The sequence below is a fragment of the Pygocentrus nattereri genome, chromosome 17 (assembly GCF_015220715.1).
Source record: "Pygocentrus nattereri isolate fPygNat1 chromosome 17, fPygNat1.pri, whole genome shotgun sequence".
NCBI lineage: Eukaryota > Metazoa > Chordata > Actinopteri > Characiformes > Serrasalmidae > Pygocentrus > Pygocentrus nattereri.
The window spans coordinates 17,538,659-17,559,236 of record NC_051227.1 but is presented as its reverse complement, the minus strand read 5'-3'; the positions used below and the strand labels follow the sequence as shown (position 1 = coordinate 17,559,236).

Sequence of the window (20,578 nt, the reverse complement as noted above, 5' to 3'; positions counted from 1 at the left end):
TCACATTACTATCAAGGAACGTACCTGTTGCCCGAGACATTGAGCTGTTAGCTGTTGGACTCAGGCCATATTATTTACCACGTGAGTATTCGCATGCTATTATTGTGACTGTTAACGTCCCCCCATCTGCCAACCCGACGTCGGCGAGTGACGTCATTTATTCAACCGTAGTGCGTCTCCAAACTCAACACCCGAGAGTCTTTATCGCCATATTGGAAGACTCTAACCACGTCACAATGGCCAAGGCTCTACCAAACTTCACTCAGTATGTGGACTGTCCCACCAGAGAGGAAAGAACACTGGACCTGCTGTATGCTAATGTTAAGGACGCATACTGCTGCTCCCCCCTCCCCCCTCTGGGTAGGTCAGACCACAACTTGGTTCACCTCAGCTCCTGTTATGTGCTGCTGGTGAAGAGTCAGCCTGTGACCACATGGACAGTGAGTAGATGGTCTGAGGAGACAAACGAGGCACTGCAGGATTGTTTTGAGGCTACTCATTGGCTGGCACTCTGTGAGCTGCACGGACATCGACTGGCACACAGAGTGCATCACGGACTACATTAACTTCTGTGTGGACTACTCTGTCCCAACCAGGACTGCTAAATGTTACCCAAACAACAAGTCGTGGGTAACAAAGGACATTAAAGCTCTCCTCAAAAAGAAGAAGAGGGCCTTCAGAGCTGGAGACAGAGTGGAGGTGAGAACGATCCAGAGGGAACTGAAGACAGCTATCAAGATAGCAAAGAACAAATATAGGAGGAAGCTGGAGTGGAAACTCCAGCAGAACAACATGAGGGAGGTTTGGAATTTAATGAGGACCATCACCAGCTTCAGGTCCAGTAACAACAGAGGAGTAGAGGGCAGTGTGGACGGGGCCAACAAGCTAAATCTGTTCTTTAACAGATGACACTGCAGGCTCTGTCCTCCCTCATCTCCCTCATCTCCCACATGAACCTGAGTCTCCAGAGGGTCCCTATAATGTGGAAGACGTCCTGCATTGCTCCTGTTCCAAAGACGCCACGACCCAGTGATGCCAAGGACTACAGGCCAGAGGCACTGACATCCCATGTCATGAAGACCATGGAGAGGCTCGTCTTGGATCAGCTCTGATACATAGTCCAGCCTTTGACAACCCCAATTCCAATGAAGTTGGGACGTTGTGTAAAACAAATAAAAACAGAATACAATGATTTGCAAATCCTTTTCAACCTGTATTCAATTGAATACACTACAAAGACATTTAAAATGTTCAAATGGATAAACTTTGTTTTTTACAAATATTCACTCATTTGATGTCTGCAACACTATCCAAAAGAAGTTGGGACAGGGGCAACAAAAGACTGGGAAAGTTGAGGAATGCTAAAAAAAAACACCTGTTCGGAACATTCCACAGGGGAACAGGTTAATTGGAAACAAATGAGTGTCATGATTGAGTATAAAGGGAGCATCCCTGAAAGTCTCACAAGCAAGGATGGGGTGAGGTTCACCACTTTATGAACAACTGTGTGCAAATAGTCCAACAGTTTAAGAATGTTTCTCAAATGTGCAATTGCAAGGAATTTAGGGATTTTATCATCTACAGTCCATATATCAAAAGATTCAGAGAATCTGGAGAAATCGCTGCAAGAAATCGGCAAGGCAGAAAACCAACATTGAATGCCCATGACCTTCAATCCCTCAGGCGGCACTGCCTTAAAAACCCCCGGCTTCTCTGGGCCCGAGCTCGTCCACGTTTCAAATTGTTTTTGGAAACCATGGACGTTGTGTCCTCTGGGCCAAAGAGGAAAAGGACTGTCCGGATTGTTATCAGTGCAAAATTCAAAAAGCCAGCATCTCTGATGTTATAGGGGTGTGTTAGTGCCCATGGCATGGGTAACTTGCACATCTGTGAAGGCACCATTAATGCTGAAAGGTACATACAGGTTTTGGAGCAACATATGCTGCCATCCAAGCAACGTCTTTTTCAGGGACGTCCTGCTTATTTCAGCAAGACAATGCCAAGCCACATTCTGCACGTGTTACAACAGCGTGGCTTCGTAGTAAAAGAGTGCAGGTACTAGACTGGCCTGCCTGCAGTCCAGACCTGTCTCCCATTGAAAATGTGTGGCGCATTATGAAGCGCAAAATACGACAACGGAGACCCCGGACTGTTGAGCAACTGAAGTTGTACATCAAGCAAGAATGGGAAAGAATTCCACCCTTAAAGCTTCAACAATTAGTGTCCTCAGTTCCCAAACGCTTATTGAGTGTTGTTAAAAGGAAAGGTGATGTAACAGTGGTAAACATGCCCCTCTCCCAACTTCTTTGGAACGTGTTGCAGGCATTTCAAAATGAGTGAATATTTGCAAAAAAATAATAAAGTTTATCCGTTTGAACATTAAATATCTTGTCTTTGCAGTGTATTCAATTGAAAATAGGTTGAAAAGGATTTACAAATCATCGTATTGTTTTTATTCATGTTTTAAAACAACATCCCAACTTCACTGGAATTGGGGTTGTAGAGCCCCTTCAGTTTGCCTGGGAGTTGAAGACGCCTTCATCTACCTGCTCAACCCGAGTATACGCTCACCTGGATAAGCCAGCCAGCTCTGTGAGAGTCATGTTTTTTTATTTCTCCAGCGCATTTAACACCGTCTGGCCTGCTCTTCTGGGTGATAAGCTCACAGTGATGCAAGTAGATGCCTCCCTCGTGTCCTGGATTGTTGACTACCTGACTGGCAGACCACAGTATGTACGCCTGCAGCACTGTGTGTCGGACAAAGTGGTCAGCAACACTGGAATTCCACAAGGAACTGTCCTCTCTCCCTTCCTCTTCACCCTCTACACCACAGTACTCAGCTACTGCACAGAGACTTGCCACCTTCAGAAGTTTTCTGATGACTCTGCAATAGTTGGATGCATCAACAAGAGTGATGAGGAAGAGTACAGGGCGCTGGTGAAGGACTTTGTCGCATGGTGCGAGCGGAACCACCTGCAGCTCAATGTGACAAAGACAAAAGAACTGGTGGTGGACCTGAGGAGGGACAAGGCACTGGTGACCCCTGTGTCCATCAGTGGTGTCAGTGTGGACACTGTGGAGGATTACAGATATCTGGGTGTGTATATTGACAATAAACTGGACTGGGCTAAGAACACTGACGCCCTCTACAGGAAGGGCCAAAATCATCGCTATTTTCTGAGGCACCTGAGGTCCTTCAACATCTGCCGGACTATGCTCAGGATCTTCTATGAGTCTGTGGTGGCGAGTGCTATCCTCGGTGCTGTTGCATGCTGGGGAAGCAGGCTGAGGGTGGCAGATGGCAACAGACTCAACAAACTGATCCACAAGGCCGGTGATGTGGGTGTGGAGCTGGACTCGCTGACTGCCGTGTCGGAGAGGAGGACACTGTCTAAGCTGCAGGGCTTTATGGACAATGGCTCCCACCTACTCTACGACATGGTGATGAGCCACAGGAGCTCATTTAGTGCAAGACTCATTCTACTGAAATGACCACAGAGTACCACAGGAAGTCATTCTTATCTGTGGTCATCAAACTCTATAACTCCTCCCTCAGTGTGTGATTCACAAAGTGCGGTTCATCTGTGCAAAACTCAATACCAAACTGTTCATATGTGTAATATTAATAATTGGGTGCAATATCTCAGAGGTGCAACAATCTGAATTGCTTTATACTAGATGTTTAATATTTATTATCAGTCACCACCACTTTACTGTGAACTTAAATCTCGTGTACATACAGCAAATTTCTCTTTATCTTTGTTTTAAATTATTAAAGTGTTTATTCTTTTACATAAATGGTTGCAACTGTAACAACTGCAATTTCCCTCTGGGATCAATAAATGATTCTGATTCTGAAACAGTGGGCTGGAGAGTAAACGGTTGGTTCTGAAACTTCTACATACGACATTAAACTCTTATTATGGAATGGAATGACAGAAGGAATCAGGGAAGTACACCGTTTGAAATAAAAGGTACCATGTAGGTACATGATTCGTTCACAAAAGGTACAAATAGTGTAAATGTTCCAACAGCAGTTTTAAGGTCCAATTGCAGACCTTAAATAAGTTTTTCCCTGTGGAAAAAAGAGGATATTTGTATCTTTTTTATAAACTAATGTTTTAAAACTAAACAATAGAATAAAAGCCTGGAGGCGAGACAGGGAGTGTGGAGTCAGTACAGCTTAGAAAATATCATTTCAGTGGATTATGTTTCAGTTATGTTCCCTGACTAAAAGGTACGGAGATGTACCCCTGAGGGTCCCACCCCAGTGACCGGTGTCGTACCTTTTTTCTGAGAGTGTAAGGACAGAATGAGGGAGAGAATGAGGAAAGGAATGAGGGAAGGAAGGAATGAATGAAAGAATGAGGGAAGGAAGGACGGAATGAGGGAAGGAAGAAATGAGGGAAGGAAGGAAGGACGGAACGAGGGAAGGAATAAAGAAAGGAATGAATAACGCAAGGAAGGAAGGAACTGAGCCACCATTGTTACTCTTCCAACAAAAAGAAAAAGCAACTGATTTCTCTCAGCTAATTTTAAAGAAACGTGTTTTCCACAATTAACAGTTTGTCCACTCTCATATAGCAAAATTAGTTGCACATCCCTCAGTATGACTAGCTTTTCTCTCCTAAAATGGATGATCCTAAGTGAACTGAAGTGGAGAAAATGGACAACGACTGATTAACTACATTCTTTAGGGGTGGAGGATAAAAGAAAAAAAGAAAAAAAAAAAAAACAACACAACTAGTGTACATTTGTTAATTTGTCGAATGGCTGCTTTAAGCTGCGAGCATCCATTTTTCAACACTTACGGTCCAGTCCATTGACATAGGTCATCGTGACCTCACAGTGACCCCACACAGCGCTGACGATCGGGTACAGCTTCTTCCCTTTCAGCCCGCGAAAGGACACGCCCAGGAAGCGTCCGTCCGCGCAGAAACCCAGCGTTCCCTCATCCATGTCCAACACCACCAGCACCTCCTCTGGCACGGAGAACACACCTTCATCATCCTCCTCCTCCTCTGTCTGTGGGTACGAAGGTGCTGCTCCAGTCTGGCTTTTCCTGTCATGGTAAAGTTTTCCCCGCCCCAAATCCCACCCCCAGGATTCCGCATCACTTCCAACAAGTGCAGTGTAGCCAACAGCATGCAGTGGTGCAAGAGAGGTCGCGACCCCTATCACTGCATGTGTGCCACGCTGACGGACAGGCCAGCGGATGGTCCAGGCATGAAGGCCACGAGTAAATCCTACTTTTCCTCGAACGCAGTCTGTACTCTGAGCCACCGGGTGGCGATGAAAAGTCAGTTTGTCTTCGTCTTTGATGAATAAATTAAGCGATCGGTCATTAGGGTTCCAGGCATAGTGGAGCTGACTGGCCTTGCCCACCGGAGGCATGTCCAGCAGCAGCTCCAGACGGGGTGATAGGGGTCGGCCGCGGCCTCGGAGAGGCAGGAACGCCGGCCGGAACGCCAGAGCGACCCCCGGACCCCCGCGCTCCTCCTCCGCTGCCGATTTCACCACCGCCGAAAGCCTCTGCCCCATCACAGCCCAGCCACGGGCATCTCACAGCAGTACTGGTGTTAACTCATGGGTGGTGCAAAAAGGGGTCAGGTCAGCCAATCATGAATAAGAGATCTGCATCATTTGGAAGTGGACAAAGGACAAGAGGGTCTGTGAGGAGAAGAGAAGAGGGTTAGATTTTGTATAATGGTTACAAACATGCGCAAAGACATGCATTGGTTCAAATAATTCAATTCAATTAAGATTTAACCTGAACCAAAAAGTTGTCGCATAGTTATTCACAAGGTTTCTTTTTGTGGCCTTCAGCATTTTAACCAGCACTCGTCCCTTTTGATTTTGCAGGTGTTGCAAAGAAACTGAAAGAGCTAAAGGGCTTTCTTATTAATATGTTAAGTTACTGAAAATCAACAAAGGAAGAAATCATTTATTAAAACCACCATAAAATGTTCCAAAACCTTAGACCAAAAAAGTGGAAAATATGCTCTGTGCCCTTTCATATTCCTTCAGTTGTTTCCTTCCTATAAGCTGTAGCACATTCATGATGTAACCAGTGACTGTATGGGTACAAATTGAAACAAAGTTTGGTCCGTAAGTTCTTACCTGAGGACAAGACTGACTGACCGATTGAATGAATGACTGAATGACTGACTGACCATTTGACTGACTGACTAATTGACCGAATGAATGAATGAATGAATAACTGACCGACTGACTGATTGACCTATTGAATGACCGACCGAATGAATGATTGATTGACTAACTGACCGACTGACTGACCGACCGACCAACCGAATGGCTGAATGAACGACTGACTGACCGATTGAATGAATGATTGACTGATGGAGTGACTGACCGACTGATAGATCAAACCATGCGACTAAAACGTGAGTTTACAAATGACATCATATTAAATTTAGTATTTGGTAACATAAAACTACAGCTATTATTTAATTAATTATTTACCCTACATTAGTTGAGGCCAGGTAAGTCTCCCACTATCATACAATGCTACCAGTCTGAGAGGGTGAAGGCCAGAATGTTCTTTCTCCAAGTTATGTGAAGCTCCACCACATCTTCTACAACACCATTGGGCAGCTTGATACACTTGGAGGGCAGTGCTAACAGCTAATACTGTAAGGTCAGCTAACAAACGCCGATGTTGGCCATCACTCTAAGCAGAAGAGGGAAGATGATCCTGTCTTCCCTCAGAGACCAAGAGAGGACAGTTAACTCATAATAACTGACGAAGCTCTTAGACTCCTGGCCAAAGATGGTTGCGCTGTGGCACCTCCCGATGACTGGGTCAGTGTTTAGACAGCTTTTAACAGAACAACAGAAAATTCAACAAATTAATTGTGAATAAAATTATAAAAATTCCATGTAAAAAAGTGAGTGGGTACAGAGTGGGTTGTGTTGTGTAATCTTACACAAAATGCCATCAATATAGACCAATCAAAACAAGCTCTCTGACAACTTCACTTATATTCAGTAATACATAGTTAGAAATAAAAGGTTCTGTGCAGGTAGATTTTATATTCTTTAAGGCACAAACAACATAAATGGCCCTCTTAAATAGTACAACAGCAGTTTAAAGGTCTGTGCACCTTAAATAAGGTTTTTCCCCAGGCAAAAGCACATGGAACCTTATTTTTTGAAAATGGAAAAATAAAATGAAAAAGGCCTGGAGACGAGACGAGGTGTACTGAGTAAATAGTTCTTAAAAAATATATCGGCAATGGATTGAGACAATTATGTTCCCTTAATGAAGGTGCTGAGATACACCCTTGAGGGTACCACCCCAGTGACACTGTCAGGAAAAAAAGGTCACTGGAGCAGTGCCCCTCTTGTCCCTGGGGCAGGACTCTCAAGGGTACAGCTCAGTACCTTTTGTCAGGGAACATAACTGAACCATAACTAATCCACTGAAATGATATTTTCTAAGTTGTACTGACTCCACACACCCCGTCTCGCCTCCAGGCTTTTATTCTATTGTTTTGTTTTAAAACATTCGGGTTATGAAAAACGTACAAATACCAACTTTTCACCTGAAAAAACTGATTTAAGGTTCAAAATCAGACCTTAAACGCTCTGTAGAACCTTTGAGGGAACGTTTACAGTGTTTATACCTTGATGAACGAGAAATCTACACAAAATCTTTATTTCTAACAGTGGACAATTGGCGTCCCACCCCGGTGACAGTTTAGCATCTTTTCTCCTGAAAGCGTAAGACATGAATGGGTTAATCTTCCATACAAACTTATCAAAACAAGGAGAAAAAGCCCAAACACTCAGCCACTCAGGAGACATGGCTCAAAGCTCAAAGACTCCATCCACCGAGTCTGCTGTTACTGCTTTTCACCGTGAAAAAAAGCTGCATATTTCCCCACAAATCCATTTTGACGAGCAAACTTTCCATAAAACTCTTTTGAAACCAGTCTGACTCATCATCACAGCTGCTTCTGTTGCAAAACCTCAAACCAAACACCCAAACACACACACACACACACACACACACACACACACACACACACACCCACACACACACACACACACACTTCTGCTTCAGACGCTGAAATATACAGTATTATGCAACTCTAAGATACACGTTATTCATTATTCTCCCTGTCTAGGTGTAAACACTGCAAACGCAACATGAGGAAGAAAGACGGGAGAAAACCTTTTGAAGCTGTTAGCACCTAGTGCACTCCAGAAAGGAGTGAAAAATGTAACCTGTCTGCAAAATGGAAAGAAGTTCCGAGAGACTGGAAGGGTGGGGAAAGGAGAAAGCGAGAGAGGAATAGCCAAGTGGTTCTCACTAAAGGACTATAATCAAATTTACAGTTTTCCTGCTTTGTGTCAAATATAGACTCAGCCAAGACATGTTTGGTGTCTGAAGTTTGCTTATACACTCACCGGCCACTAGTAAAAGGTTGGACCCCCTTTTGCCTTCAGAACTGCCTTCATTTTTCGTGTCATACTTTCAACAAGGTGTTGGAAACATTCCTCAGAGATTTTGTTTGGTTATTTGAGTTACTGTTGCCTTTCTATCATCTTGAACCAGTCTGCCCATTCTCCTCTGACCTCTCACATCGCACTTCAGCAAGTTGTCTTGACCACCTCTACATGCCTAAATGCATTGAGTTGCAGCCAAGTGATGGCCTGATTAGCTATTTGGGTTAACAAGCAACTGAACTGTACCTAATAAAGTGGCCAGTGAGTATATTTCTACACTGGAGCTACGAGGCTAATGTAGCTAACAAGTAATGGGCAGTTAAGCACTAAACTGCAGGCCAAAATCACCACACCCTTGCTTCAAATTGTGTGAAGTTGTTCATTCATCACTAATAGACGTACTTGCATGGTTTGTGACACAGGGTGACACTCTTATCTATTGACAGCATTCTGATGACGTCACGATCTCGCTGCCACTATTTTGGCAGGTGACTTCAAGGTCATTCAGCAGTGCTGTGGCAGTTTGGAGATAAAGCCATAACCAATGCAGCAAAAAGTTTTCATCACTTTTTAAATCTCATTTTTAAAATCATATTAACCAACACAATTAGAGTGTATTGACTTGCTTCCATTTGATTTGCTGCTGTAGTGATAAATGAAAGCTAAAATTAAATCTTACGAGATTTCTGCTGCACAAAAAACAGTGCACGTACCATTAGAAGTGCACTCATGAATGTAGTGGGTGAAGTACAGAGGTGTGTTTGGGACACAGCATTAGATCAGCCAGTGAGAAGCGTTCCAACAACTCCAGTGACTGATTATAGCTTCGCTGTGCTGTTTGTTAGCTGCTCAGTGAACATCTCCAAGTGAAAGTTTGAGATTGATTTGTTGATTAAACAGTATTTCGTGAAGTAAATTCATGCATTTGTTGAGGCTTCGTATTTGCAAACTTTCTAAATCTGTTCGGTGTTTAAGGCACCTGCAGCACCATTTAAGGTGGAACGGAAAATTCCATTGAGAAGCTGGCGAATAAGAAGCTGGCTCAAGCTTGATATATAGCTATAAATGGGTTCATTCTTTAAGAGCTTCAACAGTTTTGGTAGCCACTTTTATCAGTTTTTATAAGATGTAACGCACTGGAAAGCTCTGAACTCTGGAGACGTGCAGACTATACGGATCCAGTCCATTGATCCAGCTAATATTCTCGTAGCCCTTTCTGGAGACACATCTGAAGTGTCTACACATCTTTTCAATGGTCATTCTGGTCCATTTTAATTGCTTTCTATCCACCTGCAGGCTTGTAGCTGTAGTAGCGGTGCCGAAACAAGCTCCATCAGAGAAGTCCCAGCTACAGCTCGCCTACCAACCTACCATGGCGATGTGGTCTTCTTAATGACATAATCAAATACGTTGAATAAACATATACAAAAGTACCTAGCATAGCCAAACAGTAGCAGGCATCTTAATGTCGTAAGCTTGTCTGTATTTTTGTTAATTTGACCATTACTCGTATAGCTGCACTAGCATCAGAGTTTCAAAACTAAAGAAGGAAACATGTTGTGGCTGAATGACTATATTTGGACTACACTTGTTATTGCTAAGCTATTCCTTTAAGTCCGTGATTTCTTTGACCTTTGATTTAATGGCATCTATGACAACAAACAAAACTTCCACTTCCATATCTTAGCCTGAGCTCCTGTAACAGAACCGCAAACCTCAAAATGAGAGAGGAACTAGTGCTAGATTCCAGGATCACTTCCAAATGCACCACAGATTCACTAATCATTACAGATGGCACCAATCCAATACCACACGATTAGTAATTAAGATTCTGTGCAGTTAAATTTTTCGTTCATCAAGGTACAAACAATGGAAATGTTTCCTCAAAAGGTACAACAGTGGTTTTAAGCTCCAACTGTGCACCTTCAATAAGTTTCTCCAGGTCAAAAGTTTGTATTTGTACCTTTTCAAGACCGAATGTTTTAAAACAGAACAATAAAATAAAAGCCCCGAGGCAAGACGGGGTGTGTGGATTCAATACAACTTAGAAAATATCATTTCAGTGGATTATGGTTCAGTTATGTTCCCTGACTAAAGCTACTGAGATGTACTCTTGAAGGTCCCACCTCAGTGACGAGAGGTCCTGCCCCAGTCGCAGTCTAGTACCTTTATTTCTGAGAGTGCAGGTATTGGGCTGGATGGGATATTGGAGTGTAAAACAGAATGAAAGTGATCCAATCTTGTAACAGATCTCTGCTGAAACTCACACTGTTAGCTGTGTAGTTTCTCCTACAGGCCTCTGAAGGCTTGCTGTCATCCTGTAGTCAATGTCAGGCCCATATTAGCAACTCTGGGTCAAAGCTGGATTTCATATCTCTACCTTTTCCTTCTACAGCAGCTTAGCTCTGTTTCATTAAAGCCTTGCCTGTTTAATTCGGAGAGATATTTGCACAGATGTAACATTGTTTATATTTCCACTCCTCGTAATTCAGAAGATCCAATGACCGGAATAAATGTGTTTTTTGTAACATCACCAAAAAAAGTAAAAAAATAAATAAATAAATAAAAAAACACAACCAAAAAACTCCTTTTGCAGTGACTTTTCCATTAACAGACTGTATGGACTGGAGAGTTAATGTTTTTTTTTTAACTTTAACAAATGTTTATATAACACATCAAACCATTTTTCTGTAATCTCCCTGTAGCGAGGAAAACTCAGTTTTCCATGATATTGTCCCTTTAACAGGCAACTGATTTTTAATTATTTTTTTTATTGACAAATTTAAAAACGCCAGTTTGGACCATTATTTATCCATTTATTAATCGTTTCTCTGCAAATGTACCACTTCACTTTGCTTCACTTCACTCTGAATTACAGTTACGTGGGTGGAATTCCCCTAAGAGAGCAAATAAATGTTATTTTTAGTGCACCATTGGCAAACAGTACTAAAAATATGCTACTGTACTTCGTGTTCATTTCACCCACACAGTCCAGTGTGAGCTTCAGATTAAAACAAAAACAAATAATAAGAAAAAAGGCTTAAAAAAAAAAAAAGGCTAGTAAAGAAAAGGGAATCAGAGTTGGCCTTAAAAACACATCACCACCCACCCCTGACTGAATTAGCTTCTATGTAATGTGATTTTTTTTTTTAACAACAACAAGAAAAACAAGAATAATTACAGACCAAGTTGTTATTAATCAATCCCACAAAAGCTTGAAATCTATACTGCTGTTTGACACAGATAATCTATCGCTCAGCACTACACACACGCGCTATATTTACACACTGGACGACGAGGCATCTTCAGTATGGAGACCTTCCAGCAGGTCACGGTGACCCTTTTTAATGCCCAGTTCGTAGTAAGTCTCTCAGCACGCCCACACACACACGCACACACACACACACACACACACGGGACAGTTTGTTCTCTCCCCCTCCGTGCCTTGCATTCCTGCTGTAAGCAAAAAATCCCCGAAAAAGACAGAAAGTTAGGAGAAAAGTGAAACAGATCCGTTTACAGAATGAGTCCTTCTTTTCTTCCTCCGCCCTCCATGAACACAAACACTCCAACATTCTTTCTGTTCCAAGCCCCGTCACTCATGACTAACTCGTACACAGAGGTGTTTACTCCCTCCATGTTGCGTCATTCCTTCTTTTCACTCCTACTTCTGTAACTCACCCTCCCTATTCCCAGCACACAAGTGAAGCTCCGCCCACATAGATAAATACTAGGCAGAGTGTGTACCCAATATTATATTTTTATTTTTATGGCCATTTTTATTTTATATTTTTATGGGGCAGTTGTGGGCTGGAGGTTGGGGAACCGGCCCTGTGACTAGGTCACCAGCTCGATCTTCAGAGCTGACAGGACATGACTGAGGTGCCCTTGAGTGAAGCACCTAACCTCCAACTTCTCCCCAGGAGCTGCGGATTGGGCTGCCCACTGCTCTGGGCAAGTGCGCTCACTGCCCCCTAGTGTGTGTGCGCATTCACTAGTGTGTATGTGGCGTTTCACTGCACAGATGGGTTAAATGGAGGTGAAATTCCCCCGTTGTGGGACTAATAAGGGTCACTTAAGCTAATCTAATCATACGCTAATAGCACGTTCAGATTTCCCTGCCAGGAGGCACCACATCAATGCCCTCCAAAATGGGATGATTACATCATCAATCAGTACGTATACATATACTCAGATTTTTCTGCAGGTATCTGATTATTGGTCACGTAAACAGTAAACCCTGATTTCTTTGACAGGAGTAAGGTTTAGAAATCTGACAAAGAGGCTGGATTTTAGCTCAGTAATCAGATTTCACAGTGCATGTGAACTTTTACTCTGATTTCTTTTGGATGTCCAAGTTGGCGCACGTGTGAAAACAGATGGCGGTACTGGGAATTAGTGAGCAGCATTGCAGAAAAACACTCAGAGCGACGCTAAAACCAAATACACGCTTAACAAAATGAATTTAAATATTCTTCAGATTCTAGATGATGTTTGTTCATATTTTTAGTTAAAGTGGCATAATGTTTGGGGGGGGTGGCAGGGGGAGCCATAGCATGAAGTTATGTTACATTTACGTCATGTCTTCTCCTGCGAGTTTATTTACAGAAATCTGACTACTGTCTGACTCGTGTGACACGGAGTTTCAAAATTTCTGATTACTCAAGTGCATGTACACACTTTGAATGGATTATCGACAGATTTTCTGCCGTTACTGGATTATTATGCATGTAAACACACTCAATGACACGAGCGAGTTGTGACATGAATGTCATTTTCATCACAGCCAAATAAACGAAGCCAACAATCCATTAGTGGAAAGTTATCAAACAATAACGTACAGTGTTGTACAAAGCCAGACTCATTACAGCATTACAACATTTGTAATGCTGTAATGAAATTTAAATTGAAATTTAACCTAATAATGTAGAGCCCATGAACAGCTCTGACACACATTGAAAAAAATGGATGTGCTGGACTTCAAGGGAAAAAAGGCCTCAATATTAAATTCATACAAAATAACTGCCTTTAAATCACAATATTGGTCAGAAAAATTCCAATCAGATATTTTTTCTCAACTCATTCAATTCAACAATTAGCCCACATTTGATTTCTGCATCATTTGTGTTCATAAACAACCCAAAACAAGCCAAAGTCAAAGCTACACTACGTACATTAGGAAGAACATTTTGCAATGTGGGCTGAGATTCGGACCCCTTTCCTGAGCGTATTAATCTGATTATTGCTCGGGTGTTAACAGAATTCAGAGAGAACTCAGTCAAAATGAGGTAAAGGACGTGTCTTCTAAAGGAGTTAATTATCTACTATCATCATCATCATCAGCTTAATGTTGATTTTGCATTTGAGATCCAAACATAGGGTCTGAGCCCCTTTTAAAGCCTGTGTGTGACATTAATATGTAAAGACTTTCAGGATTAATATGTAAATTATTTCAGGATTTACAGGGTGCACATATGAGCTTAACATATTGAAAAAAATAAATAAAACATGGCACCATAACTTCTGCACAGGCTATTATGTTATATTGTTTCCCTTTACTTCAAAATATGTTAAATTTAACCAAAAAAAACAAACAAAAAAAAACAGTAATTGTGCAATAAAATGTGCAGAAGTGTGTTCTCTGTAGAAGCAAATAAATAAATAAATAAATTCAACAAAACTAAACTGCACACAGCTTCACACAGACTACACTGTACAGGTTATATTTCCATATTTAGCTTTACCTATACACATAAGGTGAGAAGCTTTCCATTATGAATATTCCCATTACTAGGGGAATGTCACCAATAATTAGAAGAATACTTCCACCACAGCAAAGGATAAATGAATGTACCACAGCACGAAACTCACCTGATTGAAAGGTCATGGCCTGGATGTTAATAATCACGGTTAGACCAAAGAACACACTGAATACCAATAACAACACACCAGACGATCACGTCTATTAACAGGTTTTGGTATTCTATTAGCATAAGGTTTACTGGAAGATGACTGCTATTACTGAGGGAGATCAGGGTTATTACAATTATTACTATCAGACTGTAAAACTACACACACACACACACACACTTCAGATTCATACTGGATTAAAGTCACTCCACAATTATTACTGTCAGACTGTAAAACTACACACACACTGCAGATTCATACTGGATTAAAATCACTCCACAATTATTACCGCCAGACTGTAAAACTACACACACACACACTTCAGATTCATACTGGATTAAAGTCACTCCACAATTATTACTGTCAGACTGTAAAACTACACACACTGCAGATTCATACTGGATTAAAATCACTCCACAATTATTACAGTCAGACTGTAAAACTACACACACTTCAGATTCATACTGGATTAAAATCACTCCACAATTATTACTGCCAGACTGTAAAACTACATACACTGCAGATTCATACTGGATTAAAATCACTCCACAATTATTACCGTCAGACTGTAAAACTACACATGCTGCAGATTCATACTGGATTAAAATCACTCCACAATTATTACTATCAGACAGTAAAGCCACACACACACCCCAGATTTATACTGGATTAAAATCGCTCCACAAATATTAGACTGCAAAAACTACAAATGATGCATCCAATCAGGCTTAAATTTAACCTGAGTGGTAAACCTTTCAGCACTAATATGGCATAAAGGGGAATTCCATAGATATTTCAACATTTCTGTCTAATTATCTAATCTACACTTCATCCCCCCAGATTTATGACCATTTTATCATCCATATTCCAAATAAAAACTCAGAAGACTCCTGTAGGTTCACTGATTGTTTTGGATAGTAAATAAAAGACTATTGGTGTTGTATTCACTGTGACTCCCGGTTCCTATCAGGACAACTGTAAAGAAATCTGAGTCTGTAAGTTTATCTACAGTGAACCAGTTCATACCAAACCACCCTGAATGACTTTTACATCTCAGTGATTGAACCACACAGAAATGTAGATAAACGGTGCAATTATACTTTAGACAACTGTCTGAGAAGTGAGATCTCAGTATTCACACAATCTGTGAGTGACAGTCTTTCAAACAGCAAAATAAAATAAAATAAAAATAAAGTGCAGGATGAAAAACTTTTTATGCGTGGAACTCTAGCCTTCTTCCTCAGACCATCTCATCATCTGACCCAGTGCTTCATAACCCCCCTGAACCCTGCCCTTTCACACCTCCCATCTGTTTAATACCCATCTGCACACAGAGGAAGAAAGGCAGTAAGAGATGTAGCCAGTTGCCCCAGCCTTACAACACACACTCCATCTGCTGTGTGCAGCTCTGCATTATTCATACCAGCCGGTGTGCATGTGAGCCTCCAACAGAACCAATAGTCTTCTGTCCTACATTAAGGAGTAAATCAGACATCTTGAGTTTATATGGAAATTAAAAGCAGAATCTCATAACTGTTTTTCTTGTAAGGCTGATCTATCTTTTAACCAGGAAAGGGCCTGTATGGGAACTGTGGGCCAATGCCAGTAAACAGTATTTCTCATGAATATATCTGATGATGCTGAAGCATAAACATTCACATAATACATACACTGATACTACACCTACCTTTATTAGCATTACAGAGACAAAGTGTATTTCCACAGGGTTGCAAATGAGGTAAAACTAATAAAAGTGCAGTAACTCAGCTTCACCCAAGCATTCTGATCTTCCAAAGCACAATAAACACTCTCAGACATGTCACTAGGGCAGGACCCCTCTGGTCACTGGGGTTCGACCCTCAAGGGTACATCTCCATACCTTTAGACAGGGAACATAATTGTACCATAAACCAGTTGTACAGACTCCACACACCCTGTCTCTCCTCCAGGCTTTTATTTTATTGTTCTGTTTTAAAACATTAGATTATAAAATCTGGAAAAACATATTAAAAGGCACACAATTAGACCTTAAAACCACTGCTGTACCTTTGACGGACCATTTATACTGTGCCTGAAAAATGTACCTGCTCAGAACCTTTATTTCCAACAGTGTATGTCAAATATTGCTTTGAAATATTATCAAAATGTAAACGTCTGCCTGATGCATAATTAAAAATAATTTTAAAAGTATTTTAAGCAGTGATCTGTCAGTTCCATGTATTTCTGCCATCACGTGTCCCTACTTTAAACTGGACTTCTAAACTTATACACAAAGCTTAAACTTAAACACAAAGCTAGATTTCTATTAAAATACTACTAGGACTGGGTATTGTGGGTTTTTCCCCCCCTAGTATCAATACCAATACCGATACCTTAAAGTGGAATTCCACCACTTTTTCCACAGCTTCTGCATTGAATTCAACAACAGTTACCATGTAAACAAAAGAAACGGGAAAAAGGGGTCTCAATGTCTACAACACAAATATATCCATTTTATTAATTACCTAAAACAAACAGTGAACTAACGTGTCTGTTTTAATATGTACAGCTGATGATGGTAAAATCTGAAAAAAGAAGTTGGACTATTTTGTCATATAAAGTCCTGCATGTAGCTCTTTGTCACGAATAGGTTTCAAAAAACAACATGCTTATGTCAGAACTGTCATAAAACAACACCTCAGGCATCAGGCAATGTTTTTGTAACTTTCTGATATAACTTTTTGTGAGGAGCTTCTAAAGACATTAAATGCTTTGGACACTGAACAATTTTCTCCAAGTTCTTCTGGAACATAGAATTTCACACCAAACCACTCTGAATAACTGCTTACATCTCAATTATTTAATTATGTGGAAATTTCAGTAAAAATTGGGAAACGTTGGTGGAATTACCAATTTGCAGTTGTTGGAATAAAACCTTGCATTCCAAAATTCAAACTTTACAGGAGAAGGAAAAAACTGTTTACTTTTAATGCAAGTCAATGGAAACAGGCATTTTTCCAAGCCATTCTGGGCCGTTTCTTTTGGTCCCTTCATCATGAAATTTGCACACAATGTAAAGAAAAACAGGCATTTTCAAATTATGTCAAACATGATAAACATACAAGGAAAATATGAGGTTGTATTCATTCCAACAACAGCCATTTTAAATTCCAAGCCAAAAGTAGTGAGAGTGAGGTGGATTACAGACTAAACAAAAAAACAAACAAAAAAAAGGGCTGATGTTATCAGAGACAGTCTGCAGTCTGAATTTTGTAACAAGCATGCTTACTGTTAAAACAGATTACTGTTATATTACCTTCTTTTACAATAGCTTTGCGATATGATTTTGGCCTTAAAGGCACTTTTTTGAAACCCAATCATGGTGTAGAGCTGCATATAGGCAAAAGAGTCCCCACAGAATTTTTTTTCTATTCTATCATCATCATCATTATATGTAGAAACTCAGAAGACACATACGTTCACTGGTGGGTCTGGAAGGCAAATAGAACATCCATATCTGGGCTGTGGACCATGAACCACTTTACATGGAACCACTCTGAACAACTTTGCTTACATCTCAGACAAATTTCACTGAAATTTTGAGAAATCAGTGGAATTCCCCTTAAAATTTGATCATACTCAGGTAATTTGGTTGACACCCAAGTGCTTTTTTTACTTCTACTTTGGAAAAGTATTTATACTCGAGTGATTATTATTATAGCATTAATGAGCTTGCGTGTGGGCTACTTACCCACCTGGTTGTGTATTAAAAAGATTCATGAAGACATTTTCAACTACCGCAACATTAAATATTTGCCACATCATCCATCCCAACTGACACATATTCCACAACATTCAGGTCAGCAGAGCTAAACTCAAACAAACAACAAGTGCAACTTCACTGGAGGGCAAATAATCCTGTTTCTCTCGCAGGGAGTGTAACTGTGTAGGGTGTTCGTGTGTTTTGCATCACACAGCTCTAAATTATTCATACCTGAGAGCCCATACAAACAATAGCTGACAAAACCACCCAGTGAAACTGATCCTGAGCTTCCACAAGCTGGTGGGTCTCAAGCTCCTGCACTCTGGGGACGACTGAAGTGTCAAAAACTCATCCAGTACAACGGATCTGAATGAGGACGCAGCATATAGTGTCAGGTGGGGCAACATATGGAGCACGGGGTGAAAAGATTATCTATTATGCAGTCAGAAATAGTGCTGGACGGTATCGATAAGACTATCACAACGTATTGTATTTTCTCCATGTATTTCATTTGAATGTCCTTCATTTTACAGTAAGGTTTACCGTCTTTTATTTTTATTTCTCTGTAAAATAATTTGTGAACTTGTCTGCAAAAGTTTGGGCACCACAGGTCAAATCAAACATGTTTTGTTGAAAGTTAAAACTAAGTTACTACATCCTCTACAGAGAACACACTTCTATACATTTTAATACACACTTACTGTTTATTTACTTCATTTAACACAATGGAAAAAAGTAATACATAAAATCTGCTCTTTGCAAAATATATGGCATGTTTTAATACAATATGGGATTATAATATTATGTAATGCTACTGTAGGAACAAAACCTTGTATCCCTAAAAATAAGATACTTTAGAGAAGGAAAAAACTTTAATTTGATTTAAATATCGAAAATATCTTCTATTAATAAATCAAATGGAAGTGATGTGGCAAGTGAACTAGAAGCCTCTCATTCACTGAGACGCTGCTGCCACTCATCTGTGATACAATGGGCCGTTATTGGATGTCCACGCGGCACGTTACAGCTGTCCTGCCTGTTTCCTTAAATAATTTTATAACTTCGGCTTTGGTCTCGTTGAAGGGAGTTGGGGGGTCACTACATTAGTAAAAGTATCTTTGAGGCTGGACGCTGAATCTTGGCTCCATATAGTTTGCAGCACAGTGTGAAAGCCCTGATTCTCAGTGACTTAGAAGCAGACTGCAGGCCATAGAGCAACGTCAAACGTAGCTAGCAAAGTCTCATCTCGCCAGTAACTACAAAAGACATTTAGAGATTTTATAAGAAACTGTTCTAGTTTTGAGAAATATTCTGGCGGAGATGGAAGGAAAACTACAGCTGAGCTAAAGCTTAAAGCAGTAAGTAAGTCTGCGCTCTCGTTTATATTGTTTAGCCTCTGCTAGGAAATTTGCACACACTGAGGTATACTGGGTATTAACTGTTGTGACTCCCAAGGTGGTTTGACTTGAAAAGGACAAAATGGTTCTTCTTAACATTTGGGCTGTGACTCCTGACCGAACCTGGCTTTAAAACACCGAGCCGGTCAGATTTCTCGCTCACCCAGTTGCGTTTTTCTTATGTACTGCCAGAGACTGTCCAGGTGCTGCACTTAGCCAAGTTCCACCTTTTACGTTCCGTCAACATCACATTATAAATTAAATATTTAGAAAATCGATTTGACATTTATGAATCGATCCAGAATCGTTCATGTCCGCATCGCGATGCATGTAAGAATCAAGTATTTCCCGCACCCCTAATCAGGAGCTAGTAAAAATGACTAACTGTTCAGTTTTCTTACCTTTAAATCCCAACGTATAGTAAACAGTACGGTTTAGTAAACACCAAACCAAAAAACTTTTGAAAGAAGGCCAGCCTGCAAACCAAATTCCTGCGAGCATGAACATGCTCACACTGCTGAAATCACTCCACTGATCTTCAAAGCCTCAAATAATTCTATAACAACTGAGGGAGACACAGAGGATTAGGGGAAAAGTGACTGCTCAGGTCTGTTTTCAAACAAGATGGGTACAATCCGGCCTCATAACAATCAAACCTGAATGCTTATGCACATATAACTCAAAAGGCACTCAAGCAGTGCCACATGAACAGCTTGGATTTTGAGAAGTGCCATTTAACTGAGCTCTTAAGTAGCCTTAGCACTAATCGCTCATACTAGGAGTATCAGTTTTCTAATTACACACTGATTGAAGTATATTTAGAACAGTTTCATTCCCGTTTGGAACAGTGGTGTGTTGATACATTTAGAGTTTGATGAGAAATTTCTTTACAGGGTGGCGAGAGGAACCAAGAGTTTATGACGTCTCCAACACAAATATATACATTTTACTTACTATTCAAAACCTCCAGTAAACCAACACGTGCCTTCTGGGTGTTATATATATACAAACCATATATATATATATATATATATATATATATATATATATATATATA

At 40.7% G+C, this 20,578-nt stretch overlaps 1 protein-coding gene across 4 annotated transcripts in view; it reads right to left on the bottom strand.

The window, feature by feature from the left end:
- spsb4b (splA/ryanodine receptor domain and SOCS box containing 4b) overlaps window positions 1–20,578 on the bottom strand; it is a 35,425-nt gene that overhangs the window by 2,162 nt on the left and 12,685 nt on the right. For 2 of the 4 annotated variants that reach the window (XM_017719332.2, XM_017719334.2), the window contains exon 2: window positions 4,812–5,670. In XM_017719332.2, the coding sequence (XP_017574821.1) occupies window positions 4,812–5,541 (730 nt within the window). In that variant the 5' untranslated portion in view covers window positions 5,542–5,670. Of the gene's footprint in view, window positions 1–4,811; window positions 5,671–6,483; window positions 7,402–11,992; window positions 12,090–20,578 lie in introns of those variants that run through there. The other 2 variants (XM_017719333.2, XM_037546739.1) reach the window with 2 other exon arrangements.